Source organism: Erythrolamprus reginae, chromosome 2 (genome assembly GCF_031021105.1).
Source record: "Erythrolamprus reginae isolate rEryReg1 chromosome 2, rEryReg1.hap1, whole genome shotgun sequence".
Classification (NCBI taxonomy): domain Eukaryota; kingdom Metazoa; phylum Chordata; class Lepidosauria; order Squamata; family Dipsadidae; genus Erythrolamprus; species Erythrolamprus reginae.
The window spans coordinates 121,866,349-121,891,995 of NC_091951.1; the positions used below are offsets into that span (position 1 = coordinate 121,866,349).

A 25,647-nucleotide genomic window follows, 5' to 3' on the forward strand; every position below is an offset into this window, starting at 1 on the left:
GATATATGAATCTCTATCCAAATTATTGCCTGTATTTTAATGAGAATATTGCCCTTTCCCCAATTCAGTATCTTCTTTGTGAGAGATACTTATGATTAAAAACCATAAAGGCTACAAGAAAAATATTTTATCCAGTCCTTTCCCAATACTGGCAAGTTTTATATGTCAATTGTAAAAGGACATGTGGCCAAAATAGCAAGATTTGGTAGAGATGACAAAGCTGGTAGAAACAATGGATAGGATTTTTTTGAGCATTTCAGGATGACAGTCTTGTGGATGTAAATCCAAGGAAATAAGAGATGTCCTAAATTAATCCATATACTATAACAGAAACGGACACTTATTGAAGCACTTCTCTCATATGTTTATCTTACTCTGAATCAAATTACTGAATCATCTAAAAATAACTTTTGTAAACAGATAATAAATGCAATGTGCAATTTGTAATTTTTAAAAAACCATCAGAAAATGGTAACTTACATATATTTTTGAAGAGTATAACTTGCAGTAAGGCTTTCCATAGCTTATGGGGCTTGAAATTAGTCTTCATGTAGTCTTTAAAAAATTACAACTGACAATTCAGCCAAAGAGATTGAAATATCACGTGATATTCATGACAATTGCCAGTCAACAAAGCAACAATTACTTGTAGGACAGGCATGATGCTCATGCTCTATTCAGCAAATGGACTCCTATGCCTGCCTTTGAAAAGAATACCAATTATCTGTTCTGTGTGGTTGAAGAGTAACCACTCTACAGACCAGATAGGAATAAATGTAGTTGCACAGAACTGTCATTGTATGTGAACAGGTCATATACAAAATACTAGCCTCTTCACACACAGAGAAAGACACAAAACTGCTTTGCATCTTTAAAGCCAGAAAGAAGCAGAACCATTCTGTCTTTGTCACTAAAATAACAATGAACTAATATTTTTAGGACTTCCTAGTCAAAAACAGGTTCCCACCAGAAAATTCTGTTATTCTACTGCAGCTGTGAGAAGCATTATTAGACAGATGCATACCATCAAACACCTTTAAATATTAAATCTATTTTATCAGTACAAAAAACTGCAGAATACTAAAAAAAAAAATAAAGAATGGCAGTTTGGTTGTGATGCCAATGAACTAAAACACAAGCATATTAAAATACTTCTTGATCCAGAGCCAGAGAGAATTCATTGGGGTTGGAAATCAATGTATGTTCTAGCATAAACATTAACATTATTTCTCTGATGAAAACTAGCACTAAAGGCATTACAGCCTCTCTATAGTTTCATAGTAAAATCTTCATCAGCTGAAAAACACGACTTCTCCTTTGAAGTGGAAAAATCCAACAACAATGAGCTAGAGCTCATTTTTCTCTACATCCCTGGAACCATCCAATTCTGATTATCCTTGTATCCTGAATTTGTCTATGTGTGTTTTGGGTGTCAATCATTCCAGTCCTGAATCTATCTCAGTGCTCCAAAGAGCTATTGATTTCAAAAGCCACCACCCCAATTCTGTCATTCCCTGATCGGGAAAGAAGGCAATCCCACTCTAGAGATGATGAGGGCATTTTGTTATTTTAAGTCTCTCGTTTCAACCCCCAGAGGGCACCATCCTATTGCCATGCCTTTCCTTTTTGGGGAAAAGAGGTCAACCCACTTCCAGGCCTGCTGTGTGTAGGGGTGGGGTGGGGGAAGTGGAGGCCTCTGTCATTCTAACCTCTGGACTATGAACGCTTTTAATAAAAAAACATGTTTTTTTGCAAAAGAAGAAATAAAAGGAAACCTCAAAAATAAGTTTTTCAGTTACAAAAAAAGAATAGCTAAGGATTGCTTTTCTTGTCACCCACTCTATCCCACTCCCAGGTTTCTTGATCACCTATTCACATTGATTTAAATGGTACCCAACAGGGTCATCACCCCTCCACCTCTGCCATTCATCCCTATGGGCTTCCATTGTTTCCAAGGGCCAACCTGGTTCTTGGCTTCAGCAGGTCCCAATGAAAGCTTCCTCACACTCACACACACACACCACGGAGAGGGTTAAGCTAGGCTGCTGACAGAGAAAGGAGATGATGATCAAGGGCCCTGTTGAATTGGAGCTGACATCACCTAGAGATGGCTCACACACATCGCCGGAGGGACCTTCCCTCCCGATCCACCTGCTGCTGGGCAGCCAAGATTTCCGAGCATCGCTGACGAGATGCTCCCCGTAGAACTTCACGCTGGCTCCCCTGGACGCCGTCGCACCCTCCTCTGCCGCCGCCGCTACTACTACTACTACTACTTCCCTGCGATCCGCCCTAGCCTCGATTGTTATTCAGTACCGCGCCATTCCGCTGCCGGATCTGTGCCTTTTGAGCTGAGCTTTTGGCAAGGCGCCTCCCCGCAGCGGAACGGAGCTGCTCTCTCTTCACTCACTCTTGTTATTCTCCCCCCCCCCTCCAACATACACACACTACTACCCCTCTTGGCCTTACATTACCTTCTGTTGCATAGCTGTGATCGCGCAGGAAACTGTTGTTTATCTTGCGGGTATCAATGTCTTCCTCCATTGACAGCGGGCTTACTTTTGTGGGAAGTGAGAACAGGCAGGCAAGTATCCATCATCGCCCCGCCACGACTGAGATTAGCGGCGAGGAGGGAAGGGGAGCTGCATTGAGACTAACATGCTTCTCTGCCCTTCAAGGAAGAAAAAAAATAAATCAAATGAAACTAAAAAATAAAATAAAAACACAAGCAAGCTTTCACCTCCTCCTCCTCCTGCCAGGGACGCTGCTGTCGCAAAGGTCCAAACCCCTTTCTCTTCCTGCCGTTGGCGCAAAGGTGCAAACCTCCTTCGCCTCCACCCAGGAACGGGGATGCGCAAGGTCCAATTCCCCTTCGCCGCCTGCTGCTGCTGCTGCGGTTTTCGCCGTTGCTGCTGCTGCTGCACAAGCTCCAAGTTCCCTCCTCCCAAAGCTGCTGCTGCCGCCGCCGCCGCGCAAGACCCGATGCCCAGGGAAGCTGCTGCAATCCCCAATCCCAAAGCGAAGTGCCGCAACTGGGCTACTTCTCGATCGCGGCGCCCAACAGGTTCCCCTCGTGGCTGGCGAGCTCTCCTCCGCATGCAGCAATTCCCAGGGATGCCCAAGTCACCATAAAAAACGCCGCCCGGTCACAAAATGGTGTCCGCGGAACTGCAAAAAAAAAAAAAAGAAGAATCAGCGCTCCGGCGCCGACCCTCCTTCTCTTCTCTCGCGCGCGGTTTTTCCCCCACCTTCCTCTCCCTTAGCGCAATTTCAGCTGGGGGGAGGGCAGGCTCGCCACGCCAAATCCCGGTCCCCGCGCGCCGCCAAGGGGAACGGGGTCTCTCTCGTTCTCTCTGAGGGGGCAGAGCCGGCGGCGCTGCGGCAAGCTGAGGCGGCTTCCTTCAAAGCTCTGCTGCAAAAGCACGCTGAGACCGAGGCGCGGGCGGGCGGGCTACTGCAGGAGACCGCTCGGGCTTCTGCGGGTAACGGCGGCGGCGGCTTGCTTGGAAACCTTATGGTGCATTAAAAGCCCAGGCTCCTCCCCTACAGTTCGGCTTTGGCCAACCGCGGCGGCGGCCCCGGGACTCTTCCCCCAAGCGCGGGAGAAGCTTTTTTTTTTCCCCCTGCTGCAGTGGAGCTTCCGAGGACCACCCCTAAAGGGACCGGCTTGGAAGCGAAAGGTCGGGCAGAGGCGGCGAGGCGAGGCCGCTGTCCTTTCCCTCACACATATACACTAGCACCGGGGGGGACTCCCACGGCTCCCACACGCGCGCGCAACTCCGCCTGGACAGTAGTAACGGTCACGTGGAAAGGCGGCCGTCGAGGCGACCATCGTCGCCGTCGCCTTCGGTCGTTTTTGATCTCCTGATCCGAGTGACGGGGCACCTTTGGTTATGAGGCCTTCGGCTAGTCCTTGGGAAAGGGGCCGCGGTTCGGTAGGTAGGGTCCGTGCTGGCTTCTCCAGGCCAGGTTAGTCCAAGACAGTGTTTCCCAACCTTGGCAACTTGAAGATATCTGGACTTCAAGTTCCAGAATTCCCCAGCCAGCGAATGCTGTCTGGGGAGTTCTGGGATTTGAAGTCCAGATATGTTCAAGTTGCCAAGATTGGGAAACACTGGTCTAATAGACGGACTTGGCGACAAAATAAGTTGAAAAAAAGTAAGGCTCTGCATTTAGGCAAGAAAAACGAAACGCACAGGTACAGCGTATGTGGTGCTTTGCTCAACAGTAGTAACTGTGGGAGGGATCTTGGAGTCCTAGTGGACAACCATCCATCCAGCTGGGTGCAGCAGCTGCCATAAAAAGCCAATACAGTTCTAGGCTGCATTAACAGAGGGACAGAATCAAGATCATGTGAAGTGTTAATACCACTTTATAATGCCTCGATAAGGCCAATCTTGGAATACTGCATTCAGTTTTGGTCGCCATGATGTAAAAAGGATGTTGAGCCTCTAGAAAGAGTGCAGAGAAGAGCAACAGAGATGATTAGGGAACCGGAGGCTAAAACATATGAAGAAAGGTTGCAAGAACTGGGTATATTTAGTTTAATGAAAAGAAGGACTAGGGGAGACAGGATAGCAGTGTTCCAATATCTCAGGGCTTGTCACAAAGAAGAAAGAGTCAGGCTATTTTCCAAAGCACTTGAGGGTAAGACAAGAAGCAATGGGTAGAAATCAAGGAGAGAAGCAATTTAGAACTAAGAGAACTAAGAAAATTCCTGACAGAACAATTGTTCAGTGGAATGGCTTGCTTCTAGAAGTTGTGAATGCTCCAACACTGGAAGTTTTTAATAAGAAGTTGGATAACCATTTGTCTAAAATAGTGTAGCGTCACCTTCCCAAGTAGGGGGTTGGACTAGAAGGCTTCCAAGGTCTCTTCCAACTGTGTTGTTGTTGTTGTTAAGTAGCTTTTTCTCTTCCCAGGGTTGCACAAAATGTTTACAATCCAAAATGTTTAGGATCCTTTCTGACCAGGCTTTTTTCTCCTACCAAAAGAACTTCAGGCAGCCGATGGTTGTGCAATCAGATTTTTTTTAAAGGAAAGAGGAAAGGGGGGAGGAGTTTAATTTGCTTAGTGGTAATTATCTGCCTTTTTTCTTAATATAAAATTAAATCCACCCTTCATAATTTACACATTAGAAACCTTTCCCTTTTCAAAAAGTTTGGTTCCTAAAAACTTAAAAGGAACTGCTTTGTAAAAGATTTCGTTTTTATAATGAAAGTTTAAGAGGTCAAACACATCTTCCATCTTATCTTTCATTGTTGTCCAACCTCTTGCCCTACCTCCATCCTTGACTATAAGTGTCCATGACTAGTAGCAGAAGTTATCACTTTGAAGACATTTCTACCATCAGAATAAAATGTCAAAATGATTCTCGAACCCACATTAAAGCTAATTTTCAAGACCGGACATCCAATAATATTTGCTATGTAATAAACAATAGAATAAAATAGAATAGAATAGAATTTTATTGGCCAAGGAATTTGTCTTGGTGCATATGCTCTCAGCGTACATAAAATAAAATATACATTTGTCAAGAATCATGTGGTACAACACTTAATGATTGTCATAGTGGTCAAATAAGCAATGAAGAAGCAATATTAATAAAAATTTAGGATATAAGCAACAAGTTACAGTCATACAGTCAACATGGGAGGAAATGGGTGATAGGAATGATGAGAAAAACTAGTAGAATAGAAGTGCAAATTTAGTAGAAAGTCTGATAGTGTTGAGGGAATTATTTGTTTAGTAGAGTGATGGCGTTCAGAAAAAAACTGTTCTTGTGTCTAGTTGTCTTGGTGTGCAGTGTAAACAAGATAGTGTAGCGCAATATTCTGTTGGAAACATAGCTTACAGATACCTCTATTCTTCACAAAGAAACTAATCCTTGCATCTCCCTTCACCCCCCTCACATTTTCTCCTTAACCTCTACTTTGAAGAAAAATTAATTGTAAATTTAATAAGCTTGCTCACAATATGATGTTTCATTTGGTTTTAATTACAGCATAATGTGCCTCTCTCTTTCCTTTTGAGGGAGAGAGTTCTTTTTCTAATGAACCATATATGTCACCTTGTTCCTTAGAGGAGAAGATGGATATAAAGGTAATAAATAAAAGGATGGATCAATGACCATAGCAATCTCTGGTTTCCATATATCCTACAACATGCATCACCCTGAAAACAGGTAACATAAACGGTTCTATCCAGAAGTGGGTTTCAGTAGGTCCTGAACTGGTAGAGGAAATTTTGAGTACTTCAGAGAACTGGTAAATACTACCTCTGACTGGCCCCGCTCCCATCTATTTTGTGCCTTCCAGCTGATTGGAAGGAAAAGAGGATTTTGCAATAACCTTCCCCTGGAATGGGGTAGGATTGGAGATTTTGCAGTCTCCTTCCTCTGCCATGTCCACGAAGCCACACCATGTTCATCAAGCCAAAAAAAAGTTTGAATCCCATCACTGGTTATATCTATGGAGTGGCATTTTTATTTGGCTTGTTCTTGGTAAATGTTACCATTCCTGTCTAACTTTGTTGCATTTTTTAATGATTCTTGGGTATTGTTGCCAAATAACATGTTTCATTTCTCTGAAATGAAAACAATGTCTCAGTGTTAAGTAGACTGTGTATTATCAAAGTGCTAGTGTCTTCTGACTGTTTATTACCAGCAAACTGCAGTGATTTCTTCGGGCCACATGACCGATTGGAATTAATGCATTCACAGGTACAATGATCACATTTGCTTAATGACTGTGGCAAAAAGTCATAAAATCACTTCTAGTCACTTACAACCCAATTTTGGTTTGAGCTGCAATCATAAATCAAGAGGTACGTGTACGTACTTGATCTCTAGAGTGTTGCCTTTGAAGAAATCTTGGAAACTGCAATCAATGCAAAACACACGATCTAGGCTGCTGGCATGGGGACCCTGATACATGGACCCCAGTCCTCAGTTAATGATAATAAAGAGACTGAAATTTCTGTCACAATGCTGTTGAAAAATGTGATGTCACATGACCACATTGCTTAATTATGGCAATCTCCATCCCTATTATTAAGTGGAATTTTGAGTTGTGATGCAAATTTCAGGTGGCTTGCAAGCAGGAAGGCACAGCATATGGCACAAGCACAGTAGGCCTGGCTGAGGAGTGGGGGAGATGAGTGGCTGCTGCTGGGTGGAGGAAGCTGTGATTTACTAGAGTAAGTAGCAACCTTTTCTGATGACTTCCCCATTGACTTTGCTTGTGGGAAGCTGTCAGGTAAGTTCACAAATGTTGATAAGACAACCATAGGATGCTGTAGCCATCATAAGTGGAAGATGATTATTATTATTATTATTATTATTATTATTATTATTATTATTATTAATATATTATTATTATTAATTATTATTATTATTATTAATAATAATAATAATAATAATTTATTTATTGGATTTGTATGCCGTCTCTCTCCATAGACTCGGGGCGGCTAATAACAGTGATAAAAACAACATGCGACAATCCAATACTAAAACAGCTAAAAACCCTTATTATAAAAACCAATCATACATACAAACATACCATGCATAAATTGTAGCAGCCTAGGGGGAAATAATATCTCAGTTCTCCCATGCCTGATGGCAGAGGTGGGTTTTAAGGAGCTTACGAAAGGCAAGGAGGGTGGGGGCTATTCTAATTTCTGGGGGAGTTGGTTCCAAAGGGCCGGGGCCACCACAGAGAAGGCTCTTTCCCGACATTGTTTAGTTGACAGGACCCGGAGAAGGCCCACTATTATTATTATTATTTAGATTTGTATGCCGCCCCTCTCTGAGGACTCTTGCCAAGCACCCAGATTGTAATCACGTAACACTGGGATGCTGTGATAGCTGGAACTTATAAAAAGTCATAAGTTTCCTTTTCAATGCTGTTATAACTGGTCACTAAACAAATGTTGTAAAGGGAGCACTGCCTGCACTAACTTGAGGCTACTACACTGGTTCTCATGATATATGAAGGACCATCTGGTGAATGACTTTACCCAGAGATCTAGAGGGTATGTCCATGATGGCAAACCTATAGCATATGTGCCACAGGTGGCATGCAGAGCCATATCGGAGGGCATGCGAGACATTGCCCTATGTCAGCTCCAGCGCACATGCGCATGCTGGCCAGCTGATTTTCAGCCTTGGGATGCTTCAGAGAAGCTTCTCTGAAGTCCCGGTGTGCAAAAAAAATCCTCCCAATGGAGAAACCTGAAGTTTGGAAAACGTACTTCCAGTTTGCTCGTTGTGCTGTTTTTTGCACTCCAGAGGCTTTAGGGAAGCCCCGGAGTGCAAAAAACAGCACAACGGGCAAACAGAAAGTCAGTTTTTCTGAACTTCCAGTTTGGCTGTTTTTCCACATCCCAGGCTTCAACGAGGCCTGTGTGCATGCATTGGGACAGGGTATCTGGGTGGACAGTGTGGGACAGCGTCCTACGCCCACAGCTCTGTGCTCCTGCACGAGATTTGGCTTCTGCGCATGTGCAGGAAGCCAATTGTCACGCGAGGATGCTTGTGCGTGGGAGATTTTGGCGATCTTTGGTGGTTATTTGCTTCTGCAAGGAAAAAAACCTGAAAGTCGGCAAAATCTCACACGCACAAGTGTACTCATGTGAGACTTGGCTTCCTGTGCAGGCGCAGAAACCGAATTGCACACGTCAGGGACACAGAGCTGTGCTTGTAACTGCAAGGGACCCCCGCCTGGACAGGGGAGGTTGTGCGCATACGTGAGGGCAGCGCCAGAGGTGTGCATGTGTGTGGGGGGGAGGGAAGGGATGTGGGCACATGCATACATGCTAGCACACCTACACATCCCCTTTTGGCACTGGGGTATGTGAAAGATTCTTCCAGGTAAGAAGGAAGACCGTATGAACCAAAAGACAGGGCTTCTTTGTAGTGGCCCCATTGTATGTAGTAGCTGCATGAGATATACAATAAATGGAGAGATACGTTTGGCCTTCTGTTATTCTGAAGTCTCTGAAAAGTCTTGTCTCAGAGAGAGTCCAGCTCATAATAGGTAATTGTGAATAATTGGTGCTTTATTCTAAAGAACAAAAAAGAGCATCATACAGTAATTAAACAACTAGCAAATCAATTAGGAAGAAAAACTGGTCATGATTTTCTTAAAAAAACCAGCTGGCCACACATTTGATATGAAAGTACTGCTCTGCACACAAAAGACAGTAATGTTGGGGCAGAATAGTATTAGGTATCAGAAAGAATGGTGAGACTTCAGTCTGATGTTTGCAAGAACCATATACAACAGTTCATGGGTGCTGATGACATCAACATGTACTAGGTATACTGCTATAGCAACGGACAAACAATAGAAAGAAATGATAATAACAGAAATGCATATTGCATATAAACTGTGCAGAAACATTAAAATATGATTCCTAATTGCACACAACTGGTTTGAATAAATCCCTTGCTAGCCTGCAGATTGATCTGTTCAGGAAATGCAGTACTCTCACATTTTGAAAAGAAAACAATGATCAAAAGCACTTCAAATGAAGTCTACCTAATTAATATCTCTCCATTTCCTGGTGCAATTCTCAAGTGTCTCACGCTTTCAAAGAATTCTTTAGAAGTTTCAGAGCTTGACTTAGGGGTTTCTGTATCACTACATATCCTCCAACAACAAATATGTTCTCTACTATTGCACCCTTACGTAGAACAGAAGTCACAACACCCCGGGATGGAATATACAAGAAGAGACTTTATTTGTCTTGAAATAGCTTACTATCCTGACAGTAGTAATTTTCAATATGTTGTAAGCTGCCCCCTAAAAGTAGGGCATGCACTAACATAAGCATTCCTTAGGAAGATGGGAATAATAGTACAGGTACAATTCCCTTGTATATAATCTCACAATATGATCAGAAATTTCAGTTGCATGCTAGGATTACAATATTGGAAACCAAAAAGGGCCAGATCCTTGCTTGTTGTATTTACCTCTGGAGAAACAGTCCAGAGTGAAAAGCCCCTACTTAATGCCTACTTTCCTTGGATCTACTTTTGTTAAATTGGGAGGGAGGAGCTATATTTTTTATTATTTGTTTCCCAATTCTTTTATGCTGCCTACCTTATCAGGCAATAATGCATTGGTACATTAGCTATTAACAAAACTATCACAAAATAAAGAGCCATATATTTGCCTAACATTTTAAAATGGGAAACAGCAGCCACTGCTTCTTCAACCTACCTGCCAAAGACTTGGAAAAACGGAGGTCCTCCCCTCTATGGCCATCTTTTATTTGAGTCCTTCGCTCAGATTGCACTCTTTTAGTTGTAGTAGGCAATAATAGGCACAAGGCCAACACAATGCAGCACTTATCTCATTTTAATGGTTACTAAGTGGGTAGCTGGTCTGCTAAATGTCCCTACTTCCATTCACGCCAACTGTATGTGTGCCAAAGTACCAGATGCACATTCTAAAAAAAAATAACTTCTATGGCAGGGTATTTGGACAATCACTGTCAGCCAAAATAAACCCAAAATCTATGCCCAAACCTGAACTCTCGTGATATTATAATCAGATCTGGAGTTCAGCACTTAATGTTTTTATCTTAAGGTACAGTATATTACAGGTTAATATACTGTACCTTATACTGTACCTGTGCTGTAACAGTGATTATTGTGTTGTCTTAAATATCCATCTTAGCAGCCTCACAGTAGTAACACTGAAGAAAAAAATTATAGATTCATAGATAGATGAGAAGGGGGAAGTCACTTATAGGAGTAATGTGGTAAATCAGAAAGCAGTAGCTTTCGGATGACTCTTAAAATCCTAAGAGAATAAACATTTCTTTATTTATATTTAAAGACTGACCCTCTCCCGTGCAGTGATAATTGACATTGAGGTCAACTGCAGAATCACCAAGGTAATCTCTGCATTTGGCAGACTAATGACCAACATGTGGAACTGACGTGGAATAAGCCTTGCTACAAAGCTCAAAGTCTATTGAACAATAGTACTAACTACCCTGTTGTATGTCAGTGAGACTTGGACTGTGTACAGGAGACAAGCTACGCAATTGAACCACTTCCACATGACCTGCCTCCATAGAATTCTGAGGATCCAGTGGCAGGATAAGGTGCCTGACAGGTGGTCCTCTCCAGAGCAGGCCTGTCATCAATTCTCACCCTGCTGATGAAAGCCCAGACATGCTGGGCAGACCATGTTGCTAGGATGCCAGACCATCGCATCCCAAAACAGCTCCTCTATGGTGAGCTGTCTAAAGGAAAGCGATCATGTGGGGGGAACAAAGGAAGCTGAAATCCTCCTTCAAGTCCCTCGATATTGACACCACCTCCTGGGAAACCCTGGCACAAGATTGACCAATATGGCACATGGCGATCCACCAAGGCTGCCAGACATCTGAAGCCAGAAGAACATTCATGGCAGAAGAGAAGTGAGCACTCCGCAAAGCCAGAGCTGCAAATGCTATGACAATGGTGCCTACACGTCTGCCCAACATGTGGCAGAACATTTCATGCCCATATAGGCCTTACCAGGCACCTACGGACACATCGCATACAGCCCACAACCTATTAGGTGTCAAGGTCCTCTTCAAACACAATGGACGAACATCTGTCTGTCTGTGTCAGGCCGTCTGTCTGTCTGTCTGTCTGTCAGCTTGGGAGCTCTGCACTTCACTTTGCCCTTAATTTAATTTATTTTGTTTCTTTAAAAATCCAAAACTGTCTCAAAGGGGAAGCCACACTTTTGCATTTCTGATTAAATGACACAAGAAATTAAGCAAATGATACCACTGTCATATTTCTTTCATTTGTATTGGTTTGTCTTGACCTACAGTATGGCTCTTATAACTTGTTTTATAACATATAAATGCTATATATTCCAAAATAAAGTCAAAATTACTGATTATTCCATTGTTTTTCATTACTTTAAATTGAGGGTGGGGAGAAGCCTTTTAAGTTTTTGATGCGATCAAAATTGTGCAAATCCCAGAGAAAGTATTTGCTTGGGTCATAAATAGAGTCTGAAGTCATTAAAAAGATATTGAACCAAAGATAATCTGATTTCATTTTGTTGCTGCTTCTCTTTTCCGGGAATTACTGCAGTACATTTCCAATGTAAATTGGCATAGTTTCTTTACTGGGACTTGAGAGTGTAATAGCTGAGACAATCAACTAGTATTTATATTCTTTATAGTAAATTAAAGTATGGTGTTTTTTAATTAGAGGAACGTTGAAATTCAAGGTGAGTTTTAGTTTGTGAGCACAGGCTATTGCATCTTCCTTCTATGTTGAACTAATAGGATGTTTTAATCCGTTTAGTACTATTATTGTACACATGTTCTCTGCAGATAATTCCCTAAACAAATATACTGTACATCACTACTATCTGACTCTTGTTCATTAGAACTGACTTGTCCAAAATGGCTATGTTTGTGATATATTATTCAATCTTAAAGAAGAAATTTGAAAGAGTAGTAGATGCTTGGAACAAACTTCCAGCAGGCATGGTTGGTAAATCCACAGTAACTGGATTTAAACATGCCTGGGATAAACATATATCCATCCTAAGATAAAATACAGGAAATAGTATAAGGGCAGACTAGATGGACCATGAGGTCTTTTTCTGCCATTAATCTTCTATGTTTCTATGTAATTTTGGATAACTGTAGAAGGTGCCTCTGTGGGAATACACTTTCAAATTATATTCTTGCTCTGGTTAAAGTCTAGAAAGATTTCTTTACTTCCATCTTCTCAACAATATTCCTCAGAATATTCCTTTTACCCATAGAATGGTAAATGTAAAAGTGGTTCAGCAGGTGTCTGATGAAGAGAAAGTCAAAAAGGGGGATTTCCCGTGGAAATGGAACATGGATTTTCCCACTCAGTAATGGCTGCTATCTTGATGCTTTTGATCCTATTTCTCCCTCTTGCATGGACATCCGTGCTGTTCAGAAACAGAGTAATATTTGAGAGGCTGCCTGCTCTATAGATTATCTGTGAATTAATGAACCTGAAGGGCAGCATAGCTGGAAAACTACAGGTCTAATAGAATATTTTGATTTATCTTTACTGCTTGTAAAGGGTTACCTGTAATGAAAGCAGATATTTATTAATGTGATTTATTAATGTGATATAAATTATTTTCCTGCCTATTTAGGGTAGTGGAGTATTGCCTTTTATTTCAAAGCTGTGTATCCAATTTTAATGAAAAAACTTTGCTTAGTTTAAAGAAGACCTTGTTTTGAACTGGTACCTAACATCACCTTAACACTTTATTACTTTAGCCCTGTTCTTGTAGGAGAACATATTACCGTATTTTTCGGAGTATAAAACACACCCTTTTCCTCCCTGAAAGAGGCTGATAAAAAGCTAATCTGAATGTAGCTTCCCCCCCCCCCCAGCCCTAACTAGCTGCTAATGATCTTCTCAGCTCTTGTCTTGCTGGCTCTTTCATTGTTTCTTTCTGTGAAGAATGTTTTCCAAGCCCTAAGTCTTTGCAAGTTTTTTTCCCCATTGGTCTAACTTGCTCCAAATGTTTCTTTCCAGTTTTAATCAGGTGTTATCGATGTTCCCAGCTCTTACTGGCTTGCAAGCTCTTTCATTATTACTCTCTGCGAAGAATGTTTTCCAGGCCCTAAGTCTTTGCAGGGTTTCTTCCATTGTTCTACTTGCTCTGAATGTTTCTTTCTAAGTGCTAATGATGCTCTTACTGGCTTGCAAGTTCTTTCATTGTTACTCTCTCTGAATAAAGTTTTTTTAAAGCCCTAACCAGGGGATAAAATAATATGCTGAAGCTGATCAGACAAAGGACGCTAGCCAGATGAATACCTGGTAGGCAGATTCTTTTCCCTATTTTCCTCTCCAAAAACTAAATATGCATCTTATACTCCGAAAAATACAGTACGTCTTTGGGGTCATTGAATGCAGTATTTACCAAGAGGAAGTGACAAATGGTTATCCATATGCAGGTAAGATGTCTAAAGCAAAAAATGTCCTCCCAGAATTTTTTTATTTCTAATCTTTACCAGCGTATCATGTATAATTGACTCCTGAGCTGCCTGGGTAAGGAAATGAACCAGAATTCTCAGAAGGCCACAGGAATGTCAGCCTAATTTTGTATTCCAGTCTTTTTTCTTTAGCCTGAATACCAAATCAATTTATAACAGGAACAACCCAAGAGATTAATTTATCAAAACTGTTTTCAAAAGGAATTTTCATCAGTAGCACATTGTCCTTAAGTTTTCATAGGGGCTTTTTTATATTGTCTTTCAAATAAGTTTTGCAAGTACGTCTTACATGGAATTTTACCCCTCTGGCCACAGCACGGTTCTTTCCCACTGTTTCTTCCATTTATTATTCATGATAACTCCAAGACAAAAAAAATATTTTTCATTTAAGCAATTGTTAAAAACTCATCAGCATGTGAACATCAGGCCACAAGGCCATTGGGAATTTACATTCAGATATTTTCTTTATTTATTTGAAGTATATTATTATACAGAACAAGTGCTGGTGGGAAATACTTCTTTAGATGTGCCGTTCTTGCTGTTTTCAAAAGCAAAACAATTGTAGGAAGGAGTCAATCTTGCCAGTGAAATTCATGTTTCACAGTGGTGTTATACAGCTGTCATATAATAATATCCTAAATGACATAAGACCCATCTGGATTTTATTTTAATGCAAGAATTTGCAGTTAGTATTGAACTTCAACTAGTTTGTCTTCATCTCTAACTTCATTTATAGAAGTGAAATAATATTTTCTAAACATTTATATGATGGTGTGCTATTTCTGGGAGGGAAATATTTATTCTTAGCACGTAAATATTCTGAAAGGTGAATTATGGAAAATGACTCCATGATAGATAAGTCTTTATTTGTGTAATGATCAATGACAGTTGTGAAGAACAATACATATTTTTCCTTTAGGTGATTTTATACGGAGTCTACGGAGAGGGGTGGCATACAAATCTAATAAATAATAATAAATAATAATAATATTTTCTACAAATGTTTAAGAATTGTTACAGCAACAGAACAATCTTTGTAATATTGGATAGTCTTTGAAGTTTCAAAAACTGTTCCATCCCTCCAAGAGAAAAGGCATTCTATAGTCATGTCCTTTTATATTTAATGAAGAGGACTTTGGTTAAAAAAAATGGGGGTTCTAAGTTTTTGTACTGTATATATGGACATAACATTATAATTAAGTGACTGCAAGAGAAACTGGGGAAGATTTTACTCCAGTCCAATCAGGAATTCAAACGGGTGAAATCTGATGGACTCCTGAATTAAGGGGATTCCTATTTAAATCTCTGCCTACAGCAGGGCCTTGCTGATGTTTGCTTGCTCTGACCAATAAAGAGCTGAAATAACTAAACTATCTTTTGCCTCTTCAGTAGAGGAACTTAATATATAAGATCATCCTAAACCAGCAATAGGCAACTATTTATCAGCTCCCCCCGGAAATTAGGACTGCCCCCACCCTCCTTGCCTTCCGCAAACTCTTGAAAACCCACCTATGTCGCCAGGCATGGAGAAATCGATTCCCCCAGCTTTTCCGTGTTATGTATGGTTTGCTGAATTGTGTGATTGTTTTTAATAAGGTTTTATTAATATATTCTGGTTTTTAATATTGGATTTGTAAATTGTACTGTTGTTGGAAGCCACTCCGAGTCCTTGGAACGGGGTGGCATACAAATCAAATCAAATCAATCAATCAATAAATAAATAAATATTAATTGGACTTTTATGCCGCCCCTCTCCAAGGACTCAGGGTGGCTTATAACATATAAAGAAACAATATAACATCCTAAATCCAATTAATTTAAATTAATAGTCTAAAAACCACAAACCATAAAAAGACACTCATTCCCATTGACTCAGCTAACTCACAATACATTTGTCGGCCAGGGGGGTAGAGTCTAGTGGCCTCAAGCCTGGCAGCATAGATGAGTCTTGAGACTCTTGCGAAAGGCGAGGAGGTAAGGGCGGTGCGAATCTTTGGGGGGAGCTGATTCCAGAGGGCTGGGGCTCTTCCCTTAGGCCCCGCCAAGTGACATTATCTAGTTGATGGGACTTGGGGAAGGCCAACTCTGTGGGACCTAACCAGTCTCTAGAACTCATGCGGCAGAAGGCAGTCCCGCATGTATTCTGTTCTGATGCCATGTAGGGCTTTATAGGTCATAACCAACACTTTGAATTGCCTCCGGAAACCAATTGGCAGCCAGTGCAGCCAACTATGACAACTCTATGAGGACTTGTAGACTTCAACTCCAGAATTCCTCCCAGGAGGCTGGCTCAAGAATTCTGGGAGTCCACAGGTCATAAATATGCCATAGTTGCTAATTCCTGCCTTGAATATTACTTGCAATAAAATCTTGCAGGATACCAAATTATGTTCTAGCAATTTCGTAATAAACTGCATGTGTTAGTTTCACCATCAAATGGCATTGGAAATTGTCTAGTACTTGATCAATCCACTTTTGCACACTTACCTCTAATTATCTGGATTAACTCAAATAATTATACCCACTTCAAGTCTGAAATCCAGACTGAACAGCCCTAGACTTATTGGAAATCATATAAATTAAGCTTTAAATTCTTGAGCACTTTTCTGCATAGATCCTAACTGGAATGTGAGTAAGACTCAGCTAGATTTCACATGTCCAGCAGTTTCAGCATACAAATTCATGTTAGTTGCAACACCCATCTATTTAATAGGCAAATCAGAAGTTGGAAGCTATTATTTAGGTTTTCAGGAAGCTTCACTTACAGAAACCCAGTTTGGTGTAGTGGTTAAGGCACCAGGATAGAAATGGAGAAATTGTGAGTTCTTAGGCATGAAGCCAGCTGGGTGACCATCAATAACTTTTTTAATTGGTTTATCAAATTTAAAATACAAAGAAATATTTTAAAAAGTAATAGAAAACTGGGAGGAGGGGGAGGGAAAAGAAAAAAAATATGTGCAAAGAGGGAGAAGGGAAGAAAAAGGCTATGTTTCTATTCTGAAATTGCTTCTGGATTTTGTCCTTGAAATTTAAAAAAATGTTTTTTTTCTAATTTGATAGGTTTGTGTAAAAGTAAAAAGTTGCTGTTGTAATATTGTTATTCTCTACTGTTATCCTCTACTGATATTGTTATCTTCTACTGCTAAAGAGAATCAAAGTTTTTCTTAGACCCTAGGAAGCAGGCAATTTTATTTTATTTATTTATTTTATTTATTTATTTTGTCCAATACACAATAATACACAATGAAGGTTACAGAGAAGGTTATAGAGGATATAGTAGAGAAGAAATACAAATACAATACCACTTCTAAAATCTTGCCAAGAAAACTTCAGGGTTTAGCTCAGGCAGTTGCTAAGAATTAAAACTGACCTGAAGGCAGAGGTAGGAAAAATAAAATATATTTTCCACCTAACTGAATTATCATACCTTGTAGCATGAATCCCTTTGCTTATTCTCACTTGCAATCAATGCTTTTTCAATTTGTCATATTTTTTCTTGTAGTCTTCAATTGTACATTAACACAAGACAGCGCAGATATGTGCAGAGTTCACCTTGACCCAATAAGGCTTTTATAGTTCTAAGGATTTATTAGGTTATACTGTCATCTCATATTGAGAGATTTTGTAATACAGAAATTACTAGCATGGCAAGTCATAAGTATCCTTCTGGAGGTTCTACCTCATAAACCCCAAGACAGAAATTTCACATGCTACAAAATTCATTATTTGATCACTGATGAAAATCAGTCAGCACATACGCACAGCATACTGGATATAATCCTTTTTAGGATTAGATTGTCTTGACATCTGCAAGAGCAAAAATTTAGTTATATAATTTAATCTAAGTATCATCAGATTTTCTGCCTTAGATATGGCCACTGGAGAGACCGAGAGGCAAAAAGGAAGCAGTATGCACCCTCCCATATTTAGGTATACCAGGGTGATTCGACCAAAAAAGTCCTCCAGAACTGTTAAAAACTTTATTCATTTAGTTTTTGTTAGCCCCTGATAGCATCATCAGAGTGTAAAATCACTGTTGCAGAGATGCTTGCTTTTATGTGTTATTGATCAATTTGGTCATTGCCCATACCTTGCCTCTCCACGTAAGATAGATAGATAGATAGATAGATAGATAGATAGATAGATAGATAGATAGATAGATAGATAGATAGATAGATAGAAACATAGAAGACTGACGGCAGAAAAAGACCTCATGGTCCATCTAGTCTGCCCTTATACTATTTCCTGTATTTTATCTTACAATGGATATATATTTATCCCAGGCATGTTTAAATTCGGTTACTGTGGATTTACCAACCACGTCTGCTGGAAGTTTGTTCCAAGGATCTACTACTCTTTCAGTAAAATAATATTTTCTCATGTTGCCTTTGATCTTTCCCCCAACTAACTTCAGATTGTGTCCCCTTGTTCTTGTGTTCACTTTCCTATTAAAAACACTTCCCTCCTGAACCCTATTTAACCCTTTAACATATTTAAATGTTTCGATCATGTCCCCCCTTTTCCTTCTGTCTTCCAGACTATACAGATTGAGTTCATTAAGTCTTTCCTGATACGTTTTATACTTAAGACCTTCCACCATTCTTGTAGCCCGTCTTTGGACCCGTTCAATTTTGTCAATATCTTTTTGTAGGTGAGGTCTCCAGAACTGAACACAGTACTCCAAATGTGGTCTCTCCAGCGCTCTATATAAGGGGATCACAATCTCCCTCTTCCTGCTTGTTATACCTCTAGCTATGCAGCCAAGCATCCTACTTGCCTTTCCTACCGCCCGACCACACTGCTCACCCATTTTGAGACTGTCAGAAATCACTACCCCTAAATCCTTCTCTTCTGAAGTTTTTGCTAACACAGAACTGCCAATGCAATACTCAGATTGAGGATTCCTTTTCCCCAAGTGCATTATTTTACATTTGGAAACATTAAACTGCAGTTTCCATTGCTTTGACCATTTATCTAGTAACGCTAAATCATTTACCATATTACAGACCCCTCCAGGAATATCAACCCTATTGCACACTTTAGAGTCATCGGCAAATAGGCAAACCTTCCCTACCAAACCTTCCCCTATGTCACTCACAAACATATTAAAAAGAATAGGACCCAGAACAGACCCTTGTGGCACACTGCTTGTAACCTGTCTCTGCTCAGAATACTCGCCATTAACAATAACTCTCTGATGTCTATGCTTCAGCCAGCTTGAAATCCACTGAACTATCCAAGGATTAAGTCCAATCTTCACTAATTTATCTATCAGCTCTTTATGTGGAACCGTATCAAAGGCTTTGCTGAAGTCCAGATAGGCAATATCCACGGCACCACCTTGATCCAACACCTTTGTGACATAGTCAAAGAACTCAATGAGATTAGTCTGACACGATTTGCCTTCAGTAAAGCCATGCTGATTTGGGTCCAATAAGTTATTGTTTTTTAGATGCTGATTTATCCTCTTTTTGAGTAGAGTCTCCATCATTTTAACTACAACTGATGTCAAGCTAACTGGCCTGTAGTTACCAGCTTCTTCTCTACTGCCCTTCTTGTGGATAGGCACAACACTGGCCATTCTCCAATCCTCAGGGACATCTCCTGTTAACAGGGATTGGTTAAACAAATCAGTCAGGGGGGTAGCAATGACAGATCTGAGTTCTTTAAGAACTCTGGGGTGGATGCCATCTGGACCCATTGCCTTATTTATCTTTAATCTTTCAAGTTCTTCTAAGACATCGGCTTCTAAGATCACTGGAGCTGAATCCGTACAGCTGGAAGCAATGCTATATCCCTCTATAGTATTATTTTGTAAGGTGTCTTTTGAGAAAACTGAACAGAAGTAGATAGATAGTAGATAGATAGATAGATAGATAGATAGATAGATAGATAGATAGATAGATAGATAGATAGACAGACAGACAGACAGGCAGACTGATTGCTTTGAAATTTTGACACAGCGTTCCAAACAAATACTGCCCTTATGATATACCTCTATTATATAAATATCAAACCTATGACAAATTAAAATGGTCAAAAGCATAGGATTCCCTGGTGAAAACCATAGGAGGCGAATTTTGAAAACAGGCAGTTCCTTTGCATGGAGACCGGCGACAAACATAGCAGGTGCATTTTGATTGGCTGCTGATCAACTGCAGGAAAGTCTCTTCAGAAAATAAAGGAACCATGTTTGGCTGCAAACCATGGGGTTTGCCACCCATGCTTTGGTGGAACCAAGAACCTTGCGAGGTAGGCCGGTCTTATCGTATTTTGGCAAATGGGTTGGGTCAGTCTCTTAAATTGGGGTGTAAGGATAAGGACAAGAGATGTACAAATGTCACCCTGCTCTGTAATGTTAATACCTTCAAACTCTACAATATAATTGAGCAGGGGGTTGGACTAGAACTCCTCCAAGATCTATTCAAACTCTGTTATTCTGATTAACTTGAGCAGGGTGTTCAAAAATGTAAACGTGCACTTTCTCACTTCTTTCTTTTCCACCTAACCAGACTGAGCCACATCCAACGCGTGGTCAGGTAAGCTCGAAATAGATCTATACTAGTCTACCTTCATTTTCATTATCAGCAAAAAATGTTACACACACACACACACACACATTACTATATATAAATTCTCAAAACATGTGAGTAGTCATTACCAAAGATAAATTTCATTTCCAGCTTTTTAAAGACATTAGAAAAGTATATCCCATGGTAATGGAGGCTAGTGGCATGATTGATTTCCCATGAATTTTCTAGAATCACTTAACTATATAAAGTCAGGCATTTAGGCTAGCAAAATTAGTAAGTCGAATCACATATAAGGTTAGAACAGAAGTTCTTTATGGATGAGAAGATGATGGAAGTCATAACCTTCAAACAGACTAAGAAAAAGATTATTTCCCTGAATGCAGAATAGGCACAGATTTCATCTCCCTAGGTTCTCTACATGATAAATAGAACAATATACAATAGCCACAAGTTGCCTATGATAAACGATATCTAGTTAAGAAACAGGGTTATAAAGTCCAAAGTTTTTTCAGTATTCAGTGAATTCACAACCTTGGAGATTTTATGCCAAACTTACTTCTATTATACTCATCTTTTTTCTGTAATATTTTGCATACGGTATGTATCTCTTCATTTGCATTCTTCTATTCCAGTATTTATTTATTATATTTCTATACCACCCTTCTCGATGTACCCAATCAAATTACATACTTCACACTACTGTACTCCTGAATAGATTTTCTATTTAGACTTCCAGGTTTCAATACATGTCTTTCTCCATAGCTAGCCAACAACTTTGCTTTTTGATTCAACTTCACTTGCTTCCCAATCAATATTCTTTAAAACACATCAAAATTGAAATGTTTATAAAGGTTATTTTGACTCTCCTTTATTGTTTTAAGTTCTAAATTCTAGGGAGTTTATTTATAGCAGCTATGTATTCATAATGCATATTATGATTTACTCTGCAGCACTGTTCCCCGTAGGCTGCGTGCATGAGCACGCGCGCGCCCCAAAATACCCCCCCGCGCACCCTTTTTCACGGGCGCGCAGTCCCCATTCCCCTGCCAACCCGCGGGGGGGCGGGGAGGCGCCGGCAGTAGAAGGCGCTGCCCCCCACCCGCCCGATCCGCCCCCCTCTCCTCCTCTTCCGCCAAAAGAAAAGCGCTGAGGCTGCCTGTTGAGCCTCACGTTGCTCCACCCCGCTTCGCCCTGCCTGTCATCCTCCGTTGTGTTTTTTGGGGGGAGGGGCTATCCCCTGCCAGTAGCTTGGAGTCATTAGGTGATGAGGCACAAGCTGTCATTGACATGCGACAGAGACGTTTAGATCAAAGGAAGGAGCAATTGAGGAACTATTATCAGCATTGAATATGAAACACCAGGCTTGGGTATGGTCCTCATTAGCAGGGAAGGTTTTATAAGGCAGGCAAGCTATTGAAGCCATGTGGAGTGTTATCAGTTTGGAGTTCCTGTAACCTGCATTGTTTCTCGTCGTCTCTGTTCCTGGCTTGTGGCCCAGCAGTCTTGAAGAACCGTGGGAGGTGTATGTCTGTTATCTACAGCCTTGTCTTGGCAGCAAGAATCCTATATTGATGCATGGACAATTACCTTCGTGTATATATTTGGAGTTCCAGTGTTTTCCTGCTTTGTAAGGACATTTTCTGTTAGCTTCGTTTTCCTTGAACATTATAAAACTGTATTTGAATTGTACCGGTGTGTCTGGCTTATCTTTTGGGGTTGGTTATAGCTTCCGGAGTGACCCAGTCAGAACAGAGAGGAAGGAAGGAAAAGATAAATATAAAGGGAGAGAGGGAGAGGGAGAGGGAGTGGAAGAGGGGAAGGAAGGAAAAGAGAGAAAGAGAAAAAAGTGGAAGGAAGAGAGAAGGAAAGAAAGAAAGGAAGGGAGAGAGAGAAAGAGAGAGAGAGAAGATAGGAAGGAAGAGAGAGGGAGAGAGAGCAATAAAGAAAGAGTGAGAGAGGAGAGAGGAAGGAAGAGCGTGAGAGAGAGTGAGAGAGAGGAAGAAAGCAAGAGAAAGAGAGGAGTGGAAGGAAGAGAGAGGGAGAGAGAAATGATAGAAAAAAGGGGAGAAAAAAAGAGAAATGAGAAAATGATTGAGGCAGAGAATGACAGGAAAGAGAGAGAAACAGAGAGAGAAGTGACTCTTGATTTAAAGCATATGGTAAAAGCTCTTAAATAATAACAGAGAAAAAAAACCCCAGCCCTCACCTGTTTTTATTAATAGTTATGTTTTTGGATTTGTTGGTTGTTTTAGTTTTAATAGTAATAGAGTTTTGTTTTGTTTTATTATTAATTTCTTTTAATAAAAAAGAAGGGATTTTTTTTATTTATTTTTTTGTTTGTTTATTTATTTATTTATTTATTTGTACTTCTATGCTGCCCAGTCCCAAGGGGACTGCCGCTCAGACACTATACTTTTCTGCCCACCCCGAAAAAAAATTAAAGGGAACATTGCTCTGCAGCATTATTTTTCAGTTTTTGGTAAGAGTTAGATGTACTAAATATTAAATTCTTAATGTCAAGCAGGAAAGGTATTGTCCTGATCAAATACTGTAACTCAGTTTTGATGCATTTAACATAATTGGAAGTCATAATTAGAATCACCTTACTTGAAAGCGTCAAAATATTACTTCAATTTTAGAATGCCTAAACTGTCATGATTTTGCTTGCATTCAATGCTGACTAATGTGTCTCTATATTATAAACTATTACGTCGTAGAGTAATCCATGATGGAAAGTAAATTGGCACTGGGTTTGGTGAAAGGAAAAAAATGGAAAAGTAATTCTAGGGAGGAGGAGGTTCCAGAAAGATCCAGTCCTGGGAAAGAATGAAACAATATCCCATCTTGATTTTGCTTGCTGAAAGATGTAGCAGAGAGAAGCTATGACAAGTTTTCAAGATTCTGTTATTAAAGCTTGCAGCAATACAAAGCATTCCTGAAATAACTGCTGCCCCTATTTTTAATCTTGCCAACTTTGAAAGACTCTCATTTTTTAAAAAAAATGGTGCAAAGGAGGATATCTACAATTCTCTATTCAACTCCCCAAAATCCAAAATGAAACATACTCAAAATAAATATACCCCTGCCAAACAGCTTAATTTAATTTGTGTCCTAACAGTCATTTTATTTTATCCAACATAATCCAACATAGAAAGATAGGAAAGCCCCACTCTCACACTTTCAGGTTGTCCTCATCATTACCAAAAGGCTAATCAAACTTGAGAACAGGATGTGCATTTCTGTTGCCTGAAGCAGATAAATTTATTTAACACATATTTTATAGCAAGAGGCTGCAAGTGTTGTACAATGTTAATATTTTGTATAAGTTCTCCCATCATCAATCCATCCATCCATTCATCCAGTACTTTGGGGAAAATATTCAATATTCACTACTTCATGATAGATACAACTGTGTCTGTAATTGCATTTTATTCCATATTATTTTATTGAATTATTTTATTTATACTATATATCAGTGATTACTAGAGTTATATAAAGTATTGATAGACACTATGGTTTGGTTTATTGCTCACAGTCACTCATGCCCTCATCACCTCGAGGTTCGATTACTGCAACGCTCTCTACATGGGTCTACCTTTGAAAAGTATTCAGAAACTTCAGATCGTGCAGAATAGGCGTTGATTGCTTACCTGAACGCCTCTTCTCGTACGGTGAGCGGGTACAGCAGTCACATGGGTTGCTCATGTCCAATCCGGTGGAACTGAGCCTAGTGTTAAAAAAGCTTGCTGGATCCGCCCCTTCCCCAGAATTCGCGAATCCGTAGACTAGGCTCAGATGTGAAGCTCTTTAGTGTTCAACTCTCATTGTTAGAGGAAGAAAGGTTATAGGAAGGTAAAGAAGACACATACAAGGGCGGGAAGTGACTGCTGTACCCGCTCACCGTACGAGAAGAGGCGTTCAGGTAAGCAATCAACGCCTATTCTCCGTACTGAAGGAGCGGGTCCAGCAGTCACATGGGACATACCCAATAGATGGTCCCTAGGGAGGGATTAGATTGCTATCGTGAGAGATAACGGATTGGAGTACCCTTCTGCCGAAGGCAGCGTCCGCTGAGGCGTAAGAGTCAATTTTGTAGTGCCTGATGAAGGAATTTGGCGAGGCCCAAGTGGCTGCTTTGCAGACCTCCTCCAACGGGGCTTGAGTCGCCCAAGCGACCGAGGTGGCTGCGCTCCTGGTGGAATGCGCTGTGATGTTCCTTGGAACTGAAAGGGAGGCCGACTCGTAGGCCTTAGATATAGTCCCTCTGATCCAACGGCCTATCACTGTTGAAGACACTTTGGCACCCATGACTCTGGGGTGATAGGCTATAAAAAGTGCTTCTGACCTCCGAAAGGGTCCTGTGCGTTGGATATAGATCCTCAGCGCTCTAATGAGATCCAGGGTGTGCCATCTAATTGCCAAGGGATGGTCTCGTTGGAGACAGAAGGAGGGTAAGACAATATCCTGGGTTCTGTGGAACATGGAACTGACCTTGGGTAGGAAGGTGGGGTCCAGTCGTAAGACTACCTTGTCTTGATGAAATTGGCAGAGGTCCTGCCTGATTGAGAGGGCAGCCAGCTCCGAAATGCGTCGGGCAGAGGTAATTGCCACCAGGAATGCTACTTTAAAGGATAGGTACCTGAGGGACGCCGATTTTAGGGGTTCGTAGGGTGCCTGCGTGAGGGAATGGAGAACCCGTGGCAAATCCCAGGATGGATACCTGTGGACCTTGGAAGGTCTGAGGTTGGCTATACCCTTGAGGAATTCCTGAACCTCTGGAAAGGAACGGAGAGGCTGTCTGCGGGGCCCCGCTAGGACAGAGGAAATTGCCGCCAGATGACGCCGGAGGGTGCTGGTGGAGAGGCCTTGATGGAAGCCTTGCATAAGGAAGGAAATGACCCTGTGTATGGGGATGCACAGGGGAGAGAGGCCCTCCTGTAAACACCACTGGTGAAACTTGGACCAAGTATGGTCGTAGATTCGATTGGTCGAACCCCTTCTGGCCTTTAAGATGACCTCCACTGTGTCGGGGTCGTGGCCACGTAGTTCTAAGTCTCTCCTGATAACAGCCAGGCGGTGAGGTGGAACCACTCCGGGTCTGGAT

The 25,647-nt window shown here is 40.9% G+C and overlaps 1 protein-coding gene across 5 annotated transcripts in view; it reads right to left on the minus strand.

Annotated features, from left to right (window-relative positions):
* PPP2R2B (protein phosphatase 2 regulatory subunit Bbeta) overlaps positions 1–25,647 on the minus strand; it is a 272,333-nt gene that overhangs the window by 172,848 nt on the left and 73,838 nt on the right. The window contains exons 1-3 of one of the 5 annotated variants that reach the window (XM_070739385.1): positions 3,249–3,469; positions 2,824–3,168; positions 2,475–2,671 (exon numbers count right to left, since the gene is read on the minus strand). The exons of 1 other annotated variant lie outside the window; for it this stretch is intronic. In XM_070739385.1, coding sequence (XP_070595486.1) covers positions 2,475–2,544 — 70 coding nt within the window. In that variant the 5' untranslated portion in view covers positions 2,545–2,671; positions 2,824–3,168; positions 3,249–3,469. Of the gene's footprint in view, positions 1–2,474; positions 3,193–3,248; positions 3,470–25,647 lie in introns of those variants that run through there. 3 more of the 5 variants (XM_070739383.1, XM_070739384.1, XM_070739382.1) reach the window with 3 other exon arrangements.